The sequence below is a fragment of the Ranitomeya imitator genome, chromosome 1, assembly GCF_032444005.1.
Source record: "Ranitomeya imitator isolate aRanImi1 chromosome 1, aRanImi1.pri, whole genome shotgun sequence".
In the NCBI taxonomy this organism is placed as follows: domain Eukaryota; kingdom Metazoa; phylum Chordata; class Amphibia; order Anura; family Dendrobatidae; genus Ranitomeya; species Ranitomeya imitator.
Genome location: NC_091282.1, coordinates 668,825,809 through 668,847,568, shown reverse-complemented (window position 1 = coordinate 668,847,568; position 21,760 = coordinate 668,825,809). Strand labels below are relative to the sequence as shown.

Below are 21,760 nucleotides of genomic sequence, written 5' to 3'. Positions count from 1 at the left end.
AGGAAAGAAAAACAGAATAAACATTGTAGTTATATAATGAAAATGGCATATCCATACATCAAGAACAAGGGCACATCCCATACAGATGAATAGATAGAGCCGTGCACGTGAAGCTCAGTGTTTTCTTTAAGTTGAGCAACCTGGGTAAGGATAGGGCTAGATGGCGACTTTGGCCAAGACACAATTCTGACTGCAAAGAATCTAAGTGATTCTGACTTTTTACTCGTTGCTCATGATGGACCTTTCAGCTCGCCATCCGAACCAATTCATCTGCATCACGCTGCACTGTAGTTGGGGAATAAAGCAACCTATGCGGCTGGACTCGATGAGCACAGAATGTGTTTAAATCTGCAAAAAAGATATTCTGACTTTCTAACACAGATTATCCAAGTAAAGACACCATCCTTATCAGGTCTACGAGATCTATTTCATATTGTATGCAGATCGTATTGTGAAGTCCATTAACAGATCCGCTTGAAGGAGCAAGGTAGTACAGAGATTGCTACTGACCTTCTCTTTTTCAATACGGCACATGGATTGAATTGCTTGCAGGTTCCATAAACTTCCTGCCGTTTTGGACATGAATACCAGTTGCAAATAGCTCTTTGCTAGAAAAGAAACATTTCTATGAAATATTGTGTTTTAACGTATACTTTAAAGGAACTAATTGCTTCGTTGGACAGTGAATGATACCACATTTATGGGATATTGGGGTGAGAGACTGTACTTGGAAAGAGATGGCAACCCATTAAATAAGGCTTAAAGTTTGAGCACAAACTTTTAAATAAGAGTTATTTAATGATCTTCAGCAGAAGCACACTGCTCCCCAGCCTCTAGGCTTCATGCTTTCTGGAGGGCAGACATGAACATGATTGACAGTTCGGAACAGCGGCATTGTTGCACTATTCACCCGCTTTCCAATATGCTATATGAGGCATCTTTGCTTCTGATTATAAGGGCACTGAGGTTAGACGGGATCAGGAACTTAGTAGGTTCTCCAGCAATCCCAGTCAGCTTCAGAGAGTGCTTACAAGCTCTGTTGGATCGAGTTTGTAAGCACTGCACGTTTGGCCACCACAGCTAAATTACAGAGGAGGTGGCTGCTAACCTTAGCCATGAGCTATAAACAATAACATTTAAGATCCCTCCGTTCTTAAGAATAAAGATAAGCACTTTTACACATAAAAGGTCATTGGAGTAACTGATAGTAGTTTTACTAGCCAAGGGGCAGAAGGGCCTAATTTGTGCTCGTGCTTGCACAGTCAAGTGTACAGGCTCAATAGAAAGTCTACGGGTTTGCGCACCACTGCTCATTTGGGCTTTGGTTGATTATAGGTTAAAAATCTATAATGCATAAAATCAATTCACAATATTTTTGTGACCTATTATATTTATGCCTCAGATCTAATCATCATCTTATTGGCACTTACATGGGTGTCCACAGAAAAAGCCATCCACACCGTCTTTCTGCTCCACCATTCTCCGATGACGAGTATCTCTTTTAGTTATTTGAAACAGCTTCTCATTTCTTCTGCTAAAATCAAGGTCATCCAAGCTGGCAAAAATACACAGAAGTAGACATTATACAGACATCATTTCTTTATAAATCAACAGTTTCAGACTGTGTTCTCAGCATTTCCAAATGGTCAGACTTCTGTGAAGGCGAAGACATATAATCATATTCAAAGTATGATGATGTGATCCGGCTCGGACTGGCCTGCAGGAGAAAAGGAGAATCCTCCGGTGGTCCCCTGAGCAGGAGTAGCTCACCACCCTCTTATATGAGCAGTACTAGGCACAATACACTTCATTCACCATGTACAGATAAAAACAGTATCTTGTTAATGCAGCGCCCCAAAGTCCTGGTCGTTGCAGTAATGTCGCTCTGCCACTAAGGGGAGTGATGTTATGTCTGATTGCACTAAAGGAGTTCACCTGACCAGGTATCACAGTCACACACTACACTTCACACTCTGGCCACCAGGGGAGCAAAAGGCACTATGTACTAGGCCACTCCTCACACTGGTAAAACTGAGGGTTGGATAGGAAGTTAGGGCAGAACGCAGCCTGGGAGAGCTCCAGGGAGGACCTGTCAGAACTGGGAACCTGGTAGGTACCTAGCAGAAAGGACAGATTGTTACGGGACCGCGCCTGCACTACCTTGCGGCGGTATCTCAAGGAAGGACACGAAGAGAAGGATATTGTGGAGAAGTGAGAAGTGGGATCATAGTACAAAGGAGATAGAACCAGAAGGAGTCGTGCCCCGAGATTGGCAACATCCTTCTGAGGCGCGTAGCCGGTGGCCGGAGCACCGAGGAAGTAACAGACTCCACGCATTACTTCAAACAGCGGCAGGACAGTTGATTACAGGTTGGCTGTCTGACTTAAATCACCTAGACGGACATAGGAGGCAATCGTGGGATAGGGGCGTCGCTAGGGTCCCAGAATAACTCCAGGCCTACCTGTCATAAAGGTGCGTCCTAGCCATATAATCTGGAGGACGGAGAGGGAGAAGGAACAGATACGACAGTTGTGAGGACTATCCCGTGGTGCTCAGCAGGGAAGGACTACAACACTGATTCCCACCTGCAAAGGGAACTCTGGATGTGCCTTCGGACCGGCCGGTCTCAGCCAGCCCCGTTAGCAGTGCTCTGGACTGCGGACCCCGAAGCCTTCAGTAAAGGAAAAGAGACTACAACCCTGTGTCCTCGTTATTCCTCGCACCTTGCACCACGCACCATCACCTTTCATTGGACGCCCCTTAGCAGGGACACGGACCGGGTCTAGCCACCGTGACAACCCCGGATCGAGTACCCCGTGGCCCTGTGTCTGGGGGTGCTCCATTAATTTCACAATCAGCCCAGTTTATTTCTATAGAATTTTGTGAATGAGGAGAAAGTCATATTTGCAAGTAGCTGAAAAGTGGGGCTCTGGAATTGATGTTACTGGTGGGCGATGGCACACCAGTCCGACACTGGATCTGATCATTGTATATAATAAAATAACCAACTATTTATATCGCTGGCTATATAGCTCTCTGTTAGGGTATGTGCACACACTGCGGAAAGGTGTGCATATTTTTCTGCACTGATTTTGGTAAATCTGCAGGAAAACCGCACTGCGGATTTACTGTGGATTTACCGCGGTTTTTCCACGGATTTTGTGCGGATTCCACCTGCGGTTTTCCACCTGCGGATTCCTATTGAGGAGCAGGTGTAAACTGCTGCGGAATCCGCACAAAGAATTGACATGTTGCGGAATGTAAATCGCTGCGTTTCCGCAATGTTTTTTCCCCAGCATGTGCACTGCGGATTTGGTTTTCCATAGGTTTACATGGTACTGTACAACGCATGGAAAACTGCTGCGAATCCACAGCAGCCAATCCGCTGCGGATCCACAGCAAAATCCGCAGCATGTGCACATAGCCTTAGAGTAAGGAACAGGGTAATGTCTTCAGGCCCGACAAATCTCACTTTGTGTAGTAGTTTTCACCAGAACAAAAGACTGATGAGGTGTGTGACTAAGCTGGGTGGACGCAGATAGGGTCTTTTATTTATTATGTAGCTATGAATTCTGATATTTGCCGTTATGTATAAACCACCTACATTTATGTAAGTAACACTAACATTCATGAAGAGTATAAATATACGAACACTCCTGGAAGCACTCGGAGACTGTTAGAAATTACATGCCTGCGAATTTCATTTTGTTATGAGTAACAAAACATAAGTTCTTGGCTTTTTATTGAATCCAGGAAGTTTTTCCAAGAAATTTCTAGAGTCAAACGTAAAGAAAGCAGAACTACCCAAAAAATTATCCATGTAAATTGTGAATTCTCAAGAATATTCAGCTGTCACATTTCCAACTACAGGTCCTTCTCAAAAAATTAGCATATAGTGTTAAATTTCATTATTTACCATAATGTAATGATTACAATTAAACTTTCATATATTATAGATTCATTATCCACCAACTGAAATTTGTCAGGTCTTTTATTGTTTTAATACTGATGATTTTGGCATACAACTCCTGATAACCCAAAAAACCTGTCTCAATAAATTAGCATATCAAGAAAAGGTTCTCTAAACGACCTATTACCCTAATCTTCTGAATCAACTAATTAACTCTAAACACATGCAAAAGATACCTGAGGCTTTTATAAACTCCCTGCCTGGTTCATTACTCAAAACCCCCATCATGGGTAAGACTAGCGACCTGACAGATGTCAAGAAGGCCATCATTGACACCCTCAAGCAAGAGGGTAAGACCCAGAAAGAAATTTCTCAACAAATAGGCTGTTCCCAGAGTGCTGTATCAAGGCACCTCAATGGTAAGTCTGTTGGAAGGAAACAATGTGGCAGAAAACGCTGTACAACGAGAAGAGGAGACCGGACCCTGAGGAAGATTGTGGAGAAGGACCGATTCCAGACCTTGGGGAACCTGAGGAAGCAGTGGACTGAGTCTGGTGTGGAAACATCCAGAGCCACCGTGCACAGGCGTGTGCAGGAAATGGGCTACAGGTGCCGCATTCCCCAGGTAAAGCCACTTTTGAACCATAAACAGCGGCAGAGGCGCCTGACCTGGGCTACAGAGAAGCAGCACTGGACTGTTGCTAAGTGGTCCCAAGTACTTTTTTCTGATGAAAGCAAATTTTGCATGTCATTCGGAAATCAAGGTGCCAGAGTCTGGAGGAAGACTGGGGAGAAGGAAATGCCAAAATGCCTGAAGTCCAGTGTCAAGTACCCACAGTCAGTGATGGTGTGGGGTGCCATGTCAGCTGCTGTTGTTGGTCCACTGTGTTTCATCAAGGGCAGGGTCAATGCAGCTAGCTATCAGGAGATTTTGGAGCACTTCATGCTTCCATCGGCTGAAATGCTTTATGGAGATGAAGATTTCATTTTTCAGCACGACCTGGCACCTGCTCACAGTGCCAAAACCACTGGTAAATGGTTTACTGACCATGGTATTACTGTGCTCAATTGGCCTGCCAACTCTCCTGACCTGAACCCCATAGAGAATCTGTGGGATATTGTGAAGAGAAAGTTGAGAGACGCAAGACCCAACACTCTGGATGAGCTTAAGGCCGCTATTGAAGCATCCTGGGCCTCCATAACATCTCAGCAGTGTCACAGGCTGATTGCCTCCATGCCACGCCGCATTGAAGCAGTCATTTCTGCCAAAGGATTCCCGACCAAGTATTGAGTGCATAACTGAACATTATTATTTGTTGTTTTTTTTGTTTGTTATTAAAAACACTTTTATTTGATTGGATGGGTGAAATATGCTAATTTATTGAGACAGGTTTTTTGGGTTATCAGGAGTTGTATGCCAAAATCATCAGTATTAAAACAATAAAAGACCTGACAAATTTCAGTTGGTGGATAATGAATCTATAATATATGAAAGTTTAATTGTAATCATTACATTATGGTAAATAATGAAATTTAACACTATATGCTAATTTTTTGAGAAGGACCTGTATAACGTTTCGACTCATCCTGCGCCTTGTTCACATATAGTCACAGTGATCAATGGGAAAAATATGCCAAGGAAAAACCCCAAAGACACAGCTGAATTCACAATTTACATGGATGAACTTTTGGGATTTATGTATTCTTTATAATCACGCTCGACTCTAAAAAATTAAAAGGAGAGAGCATGTGAGAGTTCTGTGTTTTTAATTTGTATTTCTTTGTTATCACCGACCGTAAACTGAAAGACCATAAATGTCTAATTTGGAGTGAAGGTCAGTCTAACACTCCTGTAGAAATGAATTCGGGATAGAAAGAGTGTAGTAACTCAGATGATTCTGTAGCTCTTCCTCTAGTGGTTGGATGTGGATAGAATAATACCCGTCTCAGCTGAGATTGGAATAATCCTTTGGTATTAAAGGGCTTTTCCATTAGTACGACACTGATGACCCATCCTTGGGATCAGCTGTTACCAGCTAAGAAAGTGCCCAGATGTAAAGAGTGTAAAGAGTGGGACAGCACCGCTCCATCACAATATTTAGGGGCCACTCCTGGGTACACATCAGCACCTATTCTAATAAATGGGAGCTATCCATTTATTACACCAGATTGATGGGAGTCCTAGGTGTTGGACCTCCCCAACAATGATTTTCAACTGAAAAAAATGAACTGGAGTATACGTTGGTATACATGCAAAATATAGGGACATGTTCACACTGGCCATTAAACAAAATCTAAGACAGGAACAAAATGAACTGATGCGCTGCTGTAAGTAAAAGCACTAGTGCATATTAATAACGTAACAGTAACATAATAACAGTATTGTGTATTACATTAGGATGTCTGGAGTAAGATCTACAAGAACAAAGCAATGGCTGCTTAAAGAGGTGAAAAGTGTCCAGTCTGTGCTCTTATTTTATTCCCACAGTATTCCGCTTTTTTCCTTTTTTTAAAAAATCCGCCATATTCTTTTAGGGATAGTTCACAGGGGGCATAGATCACAGAATAATAATGCAGAGGAGCCTAAAGACCCGCCCATGAGGATCATGTGAGCCATGCCTCTTTGTGAAGACCATAAAAATTAGCAATAAATAAAAAGGCCCATATGTCTGGAAGCATATGATGGCGTTAAAAAAGAAAAAATGGAATACACAGGGAAACAGCGGGAATAAAATAAGAGCAAAGGCTAGCCATTTTTGACGGTAGATCCTAGGGCCTACTTACAGACAGATCTCAGTTACCTGTATTTTTTTCTTTTTCATTTTTACTTTGTAAGTATTGACTACATAGCCAGTGAGCTGACAGTCAAGCAGAGTAATGTGGAGCCGGGCAAGGAAGTGCTCTGTCCCCACCCAGAGCACTTAAGTCTCATTTACATATGCATTAAAAGAGCAATTTTTCAGTCAAGGAGAAACACATTGCATTACTAAACGGATAACATTGTATTTTAGAGAGAACCATAACCATATGAACAGTTGGGGGCAGGGGGGATTATTTTTCCCTTTAAGTTACATATTATATAACAAGCATTCCCAGCTAGATTGCAATATTAATATGCTAATTTTTCTTTACCTGCTTTTATCACCATGTGGATAGCCAGACAAAACCTTTTTGTAACCACTGCTGCTTTGAATATTTTTCCAGGTTGTTAATTTTCTTCCTATGTCAGTGTCTCTGGGCTCAAAACCCTGTAAAATTGTATAAATAAATTACATTAAAAAATAGACATTTTTGTTTCATTCATGTCATATAAATATTACTTTTTTCAATCTTGCGATTGAGAGGTTACATTTTTTTCACATGTATATATATATATATATATTATTATTATTATTTTTTAAAATATTTTCTTTAAAAAAAAGTTTATTTCCGAAAGCATTTACGTAGTCTGTCACATACACAGACCCTATACAGCACACCCACAGCGTAGGTAGCAGCACCATGCAACCTTATCTGCTATGCTACAGCAACCTCGTTCCCACAAGACTTTCCCATAGAAGTCTATGAACAACTCCAAACACCAGATTTATATAGACCATGCGGATACTGTAAAATATTTTATCTTCTATTAACAAAATCCAGGAAACTGTCCTCATGATCATGTACGGATACTGGAATAAAAAACCCACAATAAAACAAATGGTTAAAAACTCTATGTAAAAGTTATATTTCAGGACATAAGGTATTGCTCCTTCATTGCCATGATTGGATGTGGAAAGTGTTTCCCCCAAATATGGTTCAAGTAGCATCATGCCTAAAAACGATTCAAGGTTTGGAATTGATGAACCTGTATTTTTTTTTCAACCAATTACATAACTTATGTAATTATTTATTGGCGACACGTTTATCTAGGTGGCACTTTTTTAGGGTTAATGAAAATGTATCTTTATGGTCCTCATATGTATCTCAGCCAATGATGTTGGACACTTTTGGCATAGATTAAGTCCATTTTCTACACCTGGAAACTTAATTAATGCGTAATAAATAGAATCTTAAATGTGTCTTTCTCACAAGCTTTTACACAGAATCTGTGACTTGCTAAAAAAAAAGAGTTAAATATCTTGTAAAAATCGCCAAGCTCCTCCTGATTTTGCTGTTTTCCATTTTGCGCTGCGTCGCTCCAATGCAGAGATATTCACATTTGTTGCTTTGGAGCACAGTATGGGAAATCTCTACTTGTAGTACTACAGGGCATTTCTTCAGTCTTCTCTGGGGGTGTGCGCTTTCACCCCTCTAATAATCACTGCGCTAGCAGCCTCAGACACCAGCAAATTGTGATTGACAGCGTCTGGGAGGAAGGGGTGAAAGTGCACACCCTCAGAGAAGACTCTAAATAAATGCCTAGTTGGTCTGCAAGCAGAAATTTCACATACTGCTCACCAAAAGCAACAAATGTGAATATCTCTGTAATGGAGTGACGCAGCGCAAAACGGAAAAGAGCAACAGAATTAGGAGAGCTTAGGGATTGTTTTTATTTATTTTACATACTTCTCTCCAAAAGCAACAAATGTGAATATCTCTGCAATGGAGTGACACACTGCAAAATAAAGAAAAATAAGAAACAGGGAAGCTGAGGGATTCATCTCAATTTTGTGAGCAAGTGACAAGTCCTCTTTAAAGTGTAGTTTTCAACTGGAGAACACTCACCATGAAAGGGTTGGAAAAGTCTGGCATTTGGTCAACCAGAAGGCCTGCCAAAGTACACACCAGTATGAGAAGCAAACCGACTGCCAAGATGGGTAAAGGCCAGTCTGTTATCAGCTGAGAATAACTGTAAGCAAATCACAATGACATGAACTGTTAATACAATGCTAGCTATGACAGATGACATCTAGATTTGATATGATACAGTTTGTAGAAGACATGTAAAGTATATATTTTATCATTTAAAGGGGTTGTCCACTTTCAGGAACTTTTTATTTACTTAAATGCATGTATTTGGGGATAAAACGCATTTATGCAGTTGGATTTGATTTAAAATGTTGTATTTTGTAACCTCTGTGTTGTACTATCTTTTGCGTGGTGAAGAATGAGTTTATCTGATAATCTGTCAGTGAACTCATTCTGAGAATCTGATTTTGTAACTCTTTTAGCCGAGTTCCGGCCTCGGCTATTAATCATTTAGATGCACCTTGAATTAATTAAAAACAGCTTTAAAATGAACATGAGACCAAGCCCAACTCAAGTTTCGCCAACCTTGTCTTCATCTGGGGTATCCCTCTTACCATTTATACCAATCATCTGTGTCTACCTGAAATCATTAAAATATAGACATAAACAAATTCTGGAAATTGTATTTTTTTTCTAGGTATTTTTTCTAGATTAAAAAAAACGAATTCAGCGACTCTTTTATATAATTTTGTATATTGTGGGGGTCCTGTGTTTAAGCACATTGTGCCTGGCGCTCCAAGAGACATGGCATTTTTAGCAGTATACAAATCAAGCATTGATTTCATTAGGATCCATATAATGCTTCTAATTTGTAAAGTGCTGGTGCAAGGAAATTTATTTACCGTAGCTTATTTTCTTATTTTCCTTACTTATCTAGCACCATCATATTCCGCAAAGCTTTAGAAACATTGACCCTCAATTCATGAAAGTGTTTAGACCATAAAACGAGGTTGAGCAAAAATGTTGCAACTTTGGCATCAGTTTTGGACAGCTCCTTCAAAATGGGATGAGCTGGGACGGGGTATGGCAATGTCCGCCCAACAAATTCATTACTAGTTGCAGCATACCTTATGCCAGGAATCTTACTCCATCTCCTGACTGGAGTAATACTTCTGGCAACGCACACAACGGTGATAAGACGAGCTAAATTCATTAAGTGGTGAATGTCTCTCGATGAGCTAGGCACATTTTATTCCTGTACGCCCACCATTAGGACAGGTGTGCGAAACACCAGTTTTAACCCCTTGAGCTTTTTTCGGTTTTGCGTTTTTGTTTTTCGCTCCACTCCTTCCCATAGCCATAACTTTTTTATTTTTCCGTCAATATGTCCATGTGAGGGCTTGTTTTTTGCGGAACGAGTTGTACTTTTGAACGACACCATTAATTTTACCATGTCGTGTACTATTTTGTGTGCTTTTTTTGGCTTTTTTACTAGGTTCACTAAATGCTAAAACTGACCTGCCATTATGATTCTCCAGGTCATTACAAGTTCATACACACCAAACATGTCTAGGTTATTTTTTTTATCTAAGTGGTGAAAAAAATTCCAAACTTCTTTAAAAAAAAAAAAATTTGTGCCATTTTCCGATACCCGTAGCGTCTCCATTTTTTGTGATCTCAGGTTGGGTAAGGGCTTATTTTTTGCGTTCCAAGCTGTCGTTTTTAATGATACCATTTTGGTGCAGGTATGTTCTTTTGATCGCCCGCAATTCTCGCACCCGTAATTCTGGCTTTTTGACTTTTTTTCTCGCTACGCTGTTTAGTGATCAGGTTAATCCTTTTTTTTATTGATAGATTGGGCGATTCTGAACGCGGCGATACCAAATATATGAAGGTTTGATTTTATTTTTATTGTTTTATTTTGAATGGGGGAAAGGAGGGTGATTTGAACTTTTATATGTATATTTTTTAAAATATTTTTAAAAACTTTTTTTTTTACTTTTGGCATGCTTCAATAGTCTCCATAGGAGACTAGAAGCTGCCAAAACCCGATTGACTCTGCTACATAGAGGCGATATTCAGATCGCCTCTACATAGCAGATTTAGTAACTTGCTATGAGCGTCAACCACTGGGTGGCGCTCACAGCAAGCTGGCACTGACAACCATAGAGGTCTTCAGGAGACCTCAGGTTGTCATGCCAACACCCCAGTGACCTGCGATCACGTGACGGGGGTCACCGGTGTGCATATTTCCGGCCTAATGGTCAGAAGCACGGTTTAAATGCCGCTGTCAGAGTTTGACAGCAGCATTTAACTGGTTAATAGCAGCAGGTGGATCATGATTCCACCCATGACTATTGCAGACACATGTTAGCTGTTCAAAACAGCTGACATGTCCCCGGAAAGATGTGGGCTAACCGCTGGAGCCCACATCAACGGGAGGGAGTCCGACATCGGTGTAAATGTAAGCCCAATGTCGGAAAGGAGTTAATGAATTGGGGCCACAGTCATCGCTGTCCCCATTGGGGCTCACAATCTAGAATCCCTATCAGTATGTCTTTGGAGTGGGGGAGGAACCTGGAGAACCCGAAGGAAACTCACACAAACCCATACATACAAACTCCTTGCAGATTTTATCCTTGGTGGGATTTGAACCCAGGACCCCAGTGCTGCAAAGCATCAGTGCTAACCACTGAGTCACCATAGGGTAGAAAACTTTATGCTGCTCCCCATCACAAATTACAGCTAGTTGCTGAGGACCTCAAAGGTGTGAACAGTGGACTCTTCAAAGAAAAATGTTGTTTAAAATGACCAACCCCTTTAATGAGACCTGCTATAGCGGTATAGATGGGTATTTCATACATACCTTTTTGGCATCCTGAATGCTTTATCATGTCTTCAAAATAAAACACAGTATTAGTATGTAATAAAGAAATAATATTAACAGAACAGACATATCTGAATAAAACAAAGTCCTAGCTAAAAGTCACTTAAATAAACTTTCCAAGTTACAGCACTTAATGCAAACAGAGCTCTTTACACTTGAAATATAAACGACTCAATATGGTAGCGTAATGTGCAAACAAGGAACTCGGAGCAGCCAGCAATCTAGTGGGTCCACTTCTTCATGTTCCCAATTCCATTTTATTTCCTTATAGGGGAATAATTTCAAACTCACCTTCTCATTGTCAAAAAATCAATTAAAACAGCTTTAAAATATACATCAGACCAAGCCCAACTCAAGTTTCGCCAACTTTGACTTCATCTGGGGCATCCATTTTACCATTTATACTAATCATCTCTGGCCACCCAAAATAATTTAAATATGGACATAAACAAATTTTCAAAATTGCATTTTCATCACATTACCACTTTTTTTTTTTGCACGTACTTTACTCTGAACGCAATCAGCAAAAAATAAAAATCTACACTATTGGATAAGATGGCAGTAAGCCAGTAGTTTAGGTGATGGTTACAGAGTAAACATACATGCAGAACAGTGGCAATGTAATGAAAATGCAATTTTCCAAAAAAATTTCATGTGTGTTTTTTTTATTTTGGATGGTCCCAGATTATTGATATGAAAGGCAGGAGGGGTGATCAGTTAGCCATGCCCTGGATGAAGTTTATTTTATGGATTGCTGGATTATTGGAGGAATTATCATTGTATCTTGGATCCAGCAAGAGATCTATTGCACCCAACTATAAAGGAAAAACAAACCTACCATCTAAGGTGAAGTACACTCTTAAGTTTTTCCTTTACTTTGCACCCTGGAAGAAGCTGAAGTCGGCGAAACTTGAGTTGGGATGGTTTTAATTAGCTTTTTTTTTTACTATGAGAAAGCAAGGCTGATATTATTTCCCTTTAAGAAGTGCAACAAATATAAATGTAACCTACATGTGTCACATAGACAGGAATACTGCATTCATATGGTAAAAATACAACATTTTATTAATGTAATTAATTATAACAACAATGCGAGCAAGAAACTAAAGAGGTTTGCCAAATTAAAGATACAAGAAAATCCAAGGAATTGCAGCAAAAATAAATTTAGCATTTTTACCATATGAATGTAGTCCTCCAACCTGTGTGACATGTAGGTTGTGCATTGTTGGAGGACCATGAAGTTCTTTTTGACAACATGCCTAGTCAAATTCATACATTTATGTCCTGTGAATATTACCAGGGAAATAAAAAGTAAACTGATTGAAATTTAGAGGACCCACTGGATTCCTGGATCTTCTAAGTGAAGTATTACCCTATTGTGAAAACATCTTTCAAGCAATCTTTCATGCAGTTATGGGGTCGGTCATATTACATATGACACATTGCCCGTCCCGTGTAGTTGTGGGGCCGTATTACATATGACACATTGCCCGTCCCGTGTAGTTGTGGGGCCGTATTACATATGACACATTGCCCGTCCCGTGTAGTTGTGGGGCCGTATTACATATGACACATTGCCCGTCCCATGTAGTTGTGGGGCCGTATTACATATGACACATTGCCCGTCCCATGTAGTTGTGGGGCCGTATTACATATAACACATTGACCGTCCCGTGTAGTTGTGGGGCCATATTACATATGACACATTGCCCGTCCCGTGTAGTTGTGGAGCCATATTACATATGACACATTGCCCGTCCCGTGTAGTTGTGGGGCCGTATTACATATGACACATTGCCCGTCCCATGTAGTTGTGGGGCCGTATTACATATGACACATTGCCCGTCCCGTGTAGTTGTGGGGCCGTATTACATATGACATATTGCCCGTCCCGTGTAGTTGTGGGGCCGTATTACATATGACACATTGCCCGTCCCGTGTAGTTGTGGGGCCGTATTACATATGACACATTGCCCGTCCCATGTAGTTGTGGGGCCGTATTACATATGACACATTGCCCGTCCCGTGTAGTTGTGGAGCCATATTACATATGACACATTGCCCGTCCCGTGTAGTTGTGGGGCCGTATTACATATGACACATTGCCCGTCCCGTGTAGTTGTGGGGCCGTATTACATATGACACATTGCCCGTCCCGTGTAGTTGTGGGGCCGTATTACATATGACACATTGCCCGTCCCATGTAGTTGTGGGGCCGTATTACATATGACACATTGCCCGTCCCATGTAGTTGTGGGGCCGTATTACATATAACACATTGCCCGTCCCGTGTAGTTGTGGGGCCATATTACATATGACACATTGCCCGCCCCGTGTAGTTGTGGAGCCATATTACATATGACACATTGCCCGTCCCGTGTAGTTGTGGGGCCGTATTACATATGACACATTGCCCGTCCCATGTAGTTGTGGGGCCGTATTACATATGACACATTGCCCGTCCCGTGTAGTTGTGGGGCCGTATTACATATGACATATTGCCCGTCCCGTGTAGTTGTGGGGCCGTATTACATATGACACATTGCCCGTCCCGTGTAGTTGTGGGGCCGTATTACATATGACACATTGCCCGTCCCGTGTAGTTGTGGGGCCGTATTACATATGACACATTGCCCGTCCCATGTAGTTGTGGGGCCGTATTACATATGACACATTGCCCGTCCCATGTAGTTGTGGGGCCGTATTACATATAACACATTGCCCGTCCCGTGTAGTTGTGGGGCCATATTACATATGACACATTGCCCGTCCCGTGTAGTTGTGGAGCCATATTACATATGACACATTGCCCGTCCCGTGTAGTTGTGGGGCCGTATTACATATGACACATTGCCCGTCCCGTGTAGTTGTGGGGCCGTATTACATATGACACATTGCCCGTCCCGTGTAGTTGTGGGGCCGTATTACATATGACATATTGCCCGTCCCGTGTAGTTGTGGGGCCGTATTACATATGACACATTGCCCGTCCCGTGTAGTTGTGGGACTGTATTACATATGACACATTGCCCGTCCCGTGTAGTTGTGGGGCCGTATTACATATGACACATTGCCTGTCCGGTGCAGTTGTGGGTCTGTATTTCATATGACAAACTGCCCATAGCATGTAGTTGTGGGGCCGTATTACATATGACATATTGCCCGTCCCGTGTAGTTGTGGAGCCATATTATATAAGACACATTGCCTGTCCTGCGTAGTTGTGGGGCCGTATTACATATGATACATTGCTCGTCCCATGCAGTTGTGGGGCCGTATTACATGTGATACATTGCCTGTCCCGTGTAGTTGTGGGGCCGTATTACATATGACACATTGCCCGTCCCGTGTAGTTGTGGGGCCGTATTACATATGACACATTGCCCGTCCCATGTAGTTGTGGGGCCGTATTACATATGACACATTGCCCGTCCCGTGTAGTTGTGGGGCCGTATTACATATGACATATTGCCCGTCCCGTGTAGTTGTGGGGCCGTATTACATATGACACATTGCCCGTCCCGTGTAGTTGTGGGGCCGTATTACATATGACACATTGCCCGTCCCATGTAGTTGTGGGGCCGTATTACATATGACACATTGCCCGTCCCGTGTAGTTGTGGAGCCATATTACATATGACACATTGCCCGTCCCGTGTAGTTGTGGGGCCGTATTACATATGACACATTGCCCGTCCCGTGTAGTTGTGGGGCCGTATTACATATGACACATTGCCCGTCCCGTGTAGTTGTGGGGCCGTATTACATATGACACATTGCCCGTCCCGTGTAGTTGTGGGGCCGTATTACATGTGATACATTGCCTGTCCCGTGTAGTTGTGGGGCCGTATTACATATGACACATTGCCCGTCCCATGTAGTTGTGGGGCCATATTACATATGACATATTGCCCGTCCCGTGTAGTTGTGGGGCCTTTTTACATATGGCGCATTGCCCGTCCCGTGTAGTTGTGGGGCCGTATTACATATGACATATTGCCCGTCCCGTGTAGTTGTGGAGCCATATTATATATGACACATTGCCCGTCCTGTGCAGCTGTGGAGCCGTATTACATATGACACATTGCCCGTCCCGTGCAGTTGTGGGGCCGTATTATATATGACATATTGCCTGTCCTGCGTAGTTGTGGGGCCGTATTACATATGATGCATTGCTCGTCCCATGCAGTTGTGGGGCCATATTACATATGACATATTGCCCGTCCCGTGTAGTTGTGGAGCTGTATTACATATGGCGTATTGCCCATGCCGTGCAGTTGTGGGGCCGTATTACATATGACATATTGCCCGTCCCGTATAGTTGTGGGGCCATATTACATATGACACATTGCCCGTCATGTGCAGTTGTGGGGCCGTATTACATATGACATATTGCCCGTCCCGTGTAGTTGTGGGGCCATATTACATATGACACATTGCCCGTCGTGTGCAGTTGTGGGTCTGTATTACATATGACACATTGCCCGTCCTGTGCAGTTGTGTGGTGGTATTACATATGATGCATTGTCCGTCCTGTGTAGTTGTGGGGCCGTATTACATATGGCGTACTGCCCATCCCGTGCAGTTATGGGACCGTATTACATATGACATATTGCCCGTCCCGTGCAGTTGTGGGGCCGTATTATATATGACACATTGCCCGTCCCGTGCAGTCATGGGGCTGTATTACATATGGCATATTGCCCATCCCGTGCAGTTGTGGGGCCGTATCACATATGATGCGTTGCCCATCTCAGGCAGTTGTGGGGCTGTATTACATATGACGCATTGCCCGTCCCGTGTAGTTGTGGAGGGCCGCTTTACTTATGACCCATTGCCCGTCATGTGCAGTTGTGGGTCTGTATTATATATGACGTATTGCCCATCCCGTGCAGTTGACGGCCGTATTATATATGACACATTGCCTGTCCCGTGCAGTTGTGGGGCCGTATTACATATGATGTGTTGCCCATCCCATGCAGTATTGGGGCCATATTACATATTATGCATTGCCCGCCCTGTTCTGTTTTTTTGGGCCATATTACATATGGCATATTGGTAATATTTACCTTACAGTTACTACATGATGTTGCACTGGCTGTGTTGCCCTCCGGTCATTCGCCCACTGCTTCCAGATACAGTCTGTGGTCTGATGTGAGACATCGGTGGAGGTATTAACACTGGAATGGTGAGAGCACAGCGTTTTCCTATCCTCATGCTCCAGCAGTTGGGGCACGGTATAACTTAATTTGCGCTCTTGATGACTGCAGTGGCAGCACTTTTGATGCTGATATGCATCATCTCCATGAGGTGACAACTGTCCATTGGATCTGCCCATTGTAAGTTGGTGGTGGTGGCTAGATGTAGCCAGGCGGTCTTTAGTGCAGTTTGGTGACTCCTTCAGAAAACAATGGTGGCCCTTCTGTAGACCTGAAGTGTTTGCGGTGATGTTATCCAGTCCTATTCTCTCTTTTCCACTGTCTTCATAATTTTGTACATCTTTTAGATTTCTGGGAAGAGAGTAAAGAATTATCAGATAGTTTAAAAAAACTTTTTTAGAGGGTGGCGTCTAAGGCGTTCACTGTATGGTAAAAATTCCCTAAAAATAATATTGGCCACGTCAGTCCGATTATGGTAATACCAAATATGCAATCATTGTTTTTATTTAAGTGACAAAAAAACATTCTGAATATTATAAAACATATTTTTTTTTTGCAGAGAGAGGGCTTGAGTTGTGGGCCATTAAATGCTGCTGTCAGACATGGTCATTTAAATGGTTAATAGCTGCATTGGGAAGTCAGTGATGGCTGCGGCTGTTAGAGACAGATATTGCTTTTTTTTCACCCTTTAAAAAAAACAACCTAAAATATGGGCAAATTTTGTGTTGCCGCTTATGTAAAACTAGATGGTGGCCCGATTCTAACGCATCGGGTATTCTAGAATATGTATGTATATAGCAGCCACATAGTATATAGCACAGGCCACGTAGTATATAGGAGCCATGTAGTATATAGCAGACAAATACTACGCAGCCTGTGCTATATACTATGTGGCTGCTATATACATACATACATTTTGTAGAATACCCGATGCGTTAATACAAGCCACGCAGTATATAACACAGCCCAAACAGTATATAACACAGCCCACGCAGTATCTAACACTGGCCACGTAGTATATAGCAGCCACGCAGTATACGTATAACACTGCCCACGTAATATATAGCACAGCCCGCGCAGTATATAATACAGCCCACGCAGTATATAACACAGCCCACGCAATATCTAACACAGGCCAGGTAGTATATAGCAGCCACGCGGTATATAACACAGCCCATGTAGTATATAGCAGTGTGGGCACCATATCCCTGTTAAAAAAAATAATAAAAATAAAAAAATAGTTATATACACACCCGCCAGGATCCAGCGAAGCTGTGCCGATGCGCGCACGGCTGCCGCCATCTTCCGTTCCCAGGATGCATTGCGAAATTACCCAGATGACTTAGCGGTCTCGCGAGAATAGCAGGTTTTTGGTTTTTTTAATTATTTTTAACATGACATCTTTTTACCATTGATGCTGCATATGCAGCATCAATAGTAAAAAGTTGGGGACACACATGGTTAATAGCAGCGTTAACGGAGTGCGTTACCCGTGGCATAACGTGGTCCGTTACCGCTGGCATTAACCCTGTGTCAGCGCTGACTGGAGGGGAGCATGCGGGCGCCGGGCACTGACTGCAAGGGAGTAGGGAGGGACTAATTCTCGGCCGGACTATGGCCATTGCTGATTGGTCACGGCAGCCGGGACAGGCAGCTGGCGAGACCAATCAGCGACGTGGGATTTCCGTGACGGAAGTTGCCGACAGACAGACAGAAGGACAGACAGAAAGATGAAAGTACCCCTTAGACAATTATATAGTAGACTAGATGATGGCCTGATTCTAACGCATCGGGTATTCTAGAATATGTATGTAGTTTATTTATGAAGTTTTCAGAATAATGCAATTTATACACAGGATTCGGCCGGCCGCGACCAATTAGTGAAGCGTAGTTAAAATTCCACACCAATTCGCAGGCGGACTGCGACTGTCGCTGATTGGTTGCGGCCGGGCGTGACCAATCAGTGAAGCCAGGGCCGGCTCCAGGTTTGTGAGGGCCCTGGGCGGAAGAGTCTCAGTGGGCCCCCCTCTTTAACACATACCACGATTCATGATGCACAGATACAGCAGAGAAATATAGCACAGCCAAGTAGCGTATAAGGCTTCTTTCACACTAGCGTCGGAATCTCCCCGTCGCAATGCGTCGGGGAGAGATTCCGACGCTAGCGTTTGCTGCATTGCACAATGGAGGCAGTGGATGCATTTTTCCGGCGCATCCGCTGCCCCATTGTAAGGTGCGGGAAGGTGGGGGCGGAGTTCCGGCCGCGCATGCACGGTCGGAAAAAGCGGTCCGTCGGGAGAAAAAAAACGTTACATGTTGGGTTTTTTTTCCCCGACGGTCCGCCAAAGCACGACGCATTCGTCGCAAGACGGATGCGAAGTGTGCAAATCCGTCGCAAACGCGTCGTCAATAGAAGTGTATGGGGAAAAAACGCAAGCACTTTTGCAGGATGCGTTTTTTCTGCAAAACGACGCATTGTGACGGATTTAAAAAAACGCTAGTGTGATAGTACCCTAACACAGCCCATTTAGTATATAACACAGCCATGTAGTATATTGCCCAGCCACATAGTATATAGCACAGCCCAAGTAGTAAATAGCACAGCCCACGTAGTATATTGCCCAGCCACGTAGTATATAGCACAGCCACGTAGTATATAGCACAGCTACGTAGTATATAGCACAGCCCACGTAGTATATAGCACAGCCCACGTAGTAAATAGCACAGACACGTAGTATATTGCCCAGCGACGTAGTATATTGCGCAGCGACGTACTATATTGCCCAGCGACGTACTATATTGCCCAGCCACGTAGTATATTGCCCAGTCACGTAGTATATAGCACAGCCACGTAGTATATAGCACAGCCACGTAGTATATAGCACAGCCCACATAGTATATAGCACAGCCCACATAGTATATAGCACAGCCCACATAGTATATAGCACAGATATGTAGTATATAACACAGCCAACGCAGTATCTAACACAGCCCACGTAGTATATAGCAATGTGGGCACCATATCTCTGTTAAAAAAAGAATTAAAATAAAAAATAGTTATATGCTCACCTTCCGTCGGCCCCCCGGATCCAGCCGAGGCGTTTACCGATGCTCCTCGCGACGCTCTGGTCCCAAGAGTGCATTGCGGTCTCGCGAGATGATGACGTAGCAGACTCGTGAGACCGCTACATCATCATCTCGCGAGACCGCAATGCATGGACCGGTCGCGAGGAGCGGGAAAGGTCGGGGCGGGATCCGGAGGGTGAGTATATAATGATTTTTTTTATTATTATTATTTTTAACATTAGATCCTGCGCCAATGTCGCTGAATGGTTGTGCCGGCTGGGCACGACCAATCAGCGAAGCGAGATTTAAATCCCATGCCAATGTCGCCCAAACAGCGAAGCGGGATTTAAATCCCGCGCCAATGTCGCTGATTGGTTGCGCCGGCTGGGCGCGACCAATCAGCGAAGCGGGATTTAAATCCCGCGCCAATGTCGCTGATTGGTCGCGCCGGCTGGTCGCAACCAATCAGCGAAGTGGTGGGACCGGAGCAACGCGAGCTGCAGGAAAAGCTGCTGCGGAGGCGACGGAAGGTGAGAATATCACGATTTTTTATTTTTTTAAATTATTTTTAACATTATATCTTTTTACTATTGATGCTGCATAGGCAGCATCAATAGTAAAAAGTTGGGGACACACAGGGTTAATAGCAGCGTTAACGGAGTGCGTTACACCGCGTTATGCCGCGGTGTAACGCAGTCGGTTTAACGGACTGCTAAACTCTATGTGGGCGGCGGGCGCTGACTGGGGGTAGTATAGAGGGGGCACTGACTGCAGGGGAGTAGGGAGCGGCCGGACTGTGCCCGTCGCTCCCAAGAGTGCATTGCGGTCTCGTGAGATGTTGACGTGCGGTCTCGCGAGATCGCAATGCATGGACCGGTCACAGGATCGTCGCGAGGAGCGGGAATGGCCTGGGCTGGTTCCGGAAGGTGAGTATATGATTTATTTATTTATTTTTATTTTTTTAACATTAGATCTTTATACTATTGATGCTGCATGATGCAGACAGACAGAAGGACAGACAGAAAGACGGAAGTGACCCTTAGACAATTATATAGTAGATTCCAGTCTATCAAAATATAGAATTGCCATGCTTAACCCATACAATAAACTGTGTAAAGCAAAAACTAAACGAAATGCCAGAATCAGAATTGGGTTTTTTTGGCCACCGCACCTCCACCAATAAAGGTACTTCACACTGGAATCATAAAAACGTTGTTTTTTATTGTTGTTGTTTTTTATCAATAAACAAGTTTACATTTTGAAATAAATATATCTATAAATATTAAAAAGCCATAAGTCTCAGAAAATGGGAACAAATGCATTTTTTTGCGTTTTTTTTGTACAAATTTCAGAATTTTTCTCACCCTTTAAAAATAAAAAACCTTAAAAGAGTGGTATTGACCTGAAGAATAATGTTACCAGGGTATTTTTATTGGACAATCCATGCTGCTAAAACAAAACCCAAAAGAACAATGGCAGAATTGTGATATATTTTGCCATTTCACTCCAAGTGTAATTTTTTTCCCTGCCCATGGTACATGGTTGTTGTTTGAAACAACTCGTTCGGCTGAAATCCATCCCTCACATGATCGTGTCAGCAAACATATGAAAAAAGTTACAACTATTGAAAGAAAGGTAGGAAAAATCAAAGGTATAAAAATGAAAATTAAATGCAGCAGGAAAGAGTAAATATTAGGTGCCCGGACAACCACTTTTAATCATAACTTGTTCAGAGCAGTTTTACTGTATATGTATTATTGCATATTGTCCGGGCACCTAATATTTATTCCTTCCTGTTGCATTCAATTTTCATGGCCAAAAGTGTTGGCACCCTTGAAATTTTTCCAGAAAATGGAGTATTACTCCCAGAAAATTATTGCACTTACATATTTTTATAGACGTTTATGTCCTTTGTGTTTATTGGAAAAAAGGCAGATTGGACATAATTTTACACAAAACCCCAATAACCTTTAACAAGCTTCTTACAACTCTCATCTGGAATTTTGGACCACTCTTCTTTCCAAACTGTTCCAGGTCTCTCATATGTGAAGGCTCCTTCTTCCAACAG

The 21,760-nt window shown here is 42.8% G+C and overlaps 1 protein-coding gene across 1 annotated transcript in view; it reads right to left on the bottom strand.

Moving 5' to 3' along the window:
* DISP2 (dispatched RND transporter family member 2) overlaps window positions 1-21,760 on the bottom strand; it is a 40,689-nt gene that overhangs the window by 6,670 nt on the left and 12,259 nt on the right. The window contains exons 2-7 of the mRNA XM_069729603.1: window positions 16,537-16,977; window positions 11,449-11,478; window positions 8,619-8,742; window positions 7,044-7,159; window positions 1,431-1,555; window positions 511-608 (exon numbers count right to left, since the gene is read on the bottom strand). Coding sequence (XP_069585704.1) covers window positions 511-608; window positions 1,431-1,555; window positions 7,044-7,159; window positions 8,619-8,742; window positions 11,449-11,478; window positions 16,537-16,977 — 934 coding nt within the window. The remainder of the gene's footprint in view (window positions 1-510; window positions 609-1,430; window positions 1,556-7,043; window positions 7,160-8,618; window positions 8,743-11,448; window positions 11,479-16,536; window positions 16,978-21,760) is intronic.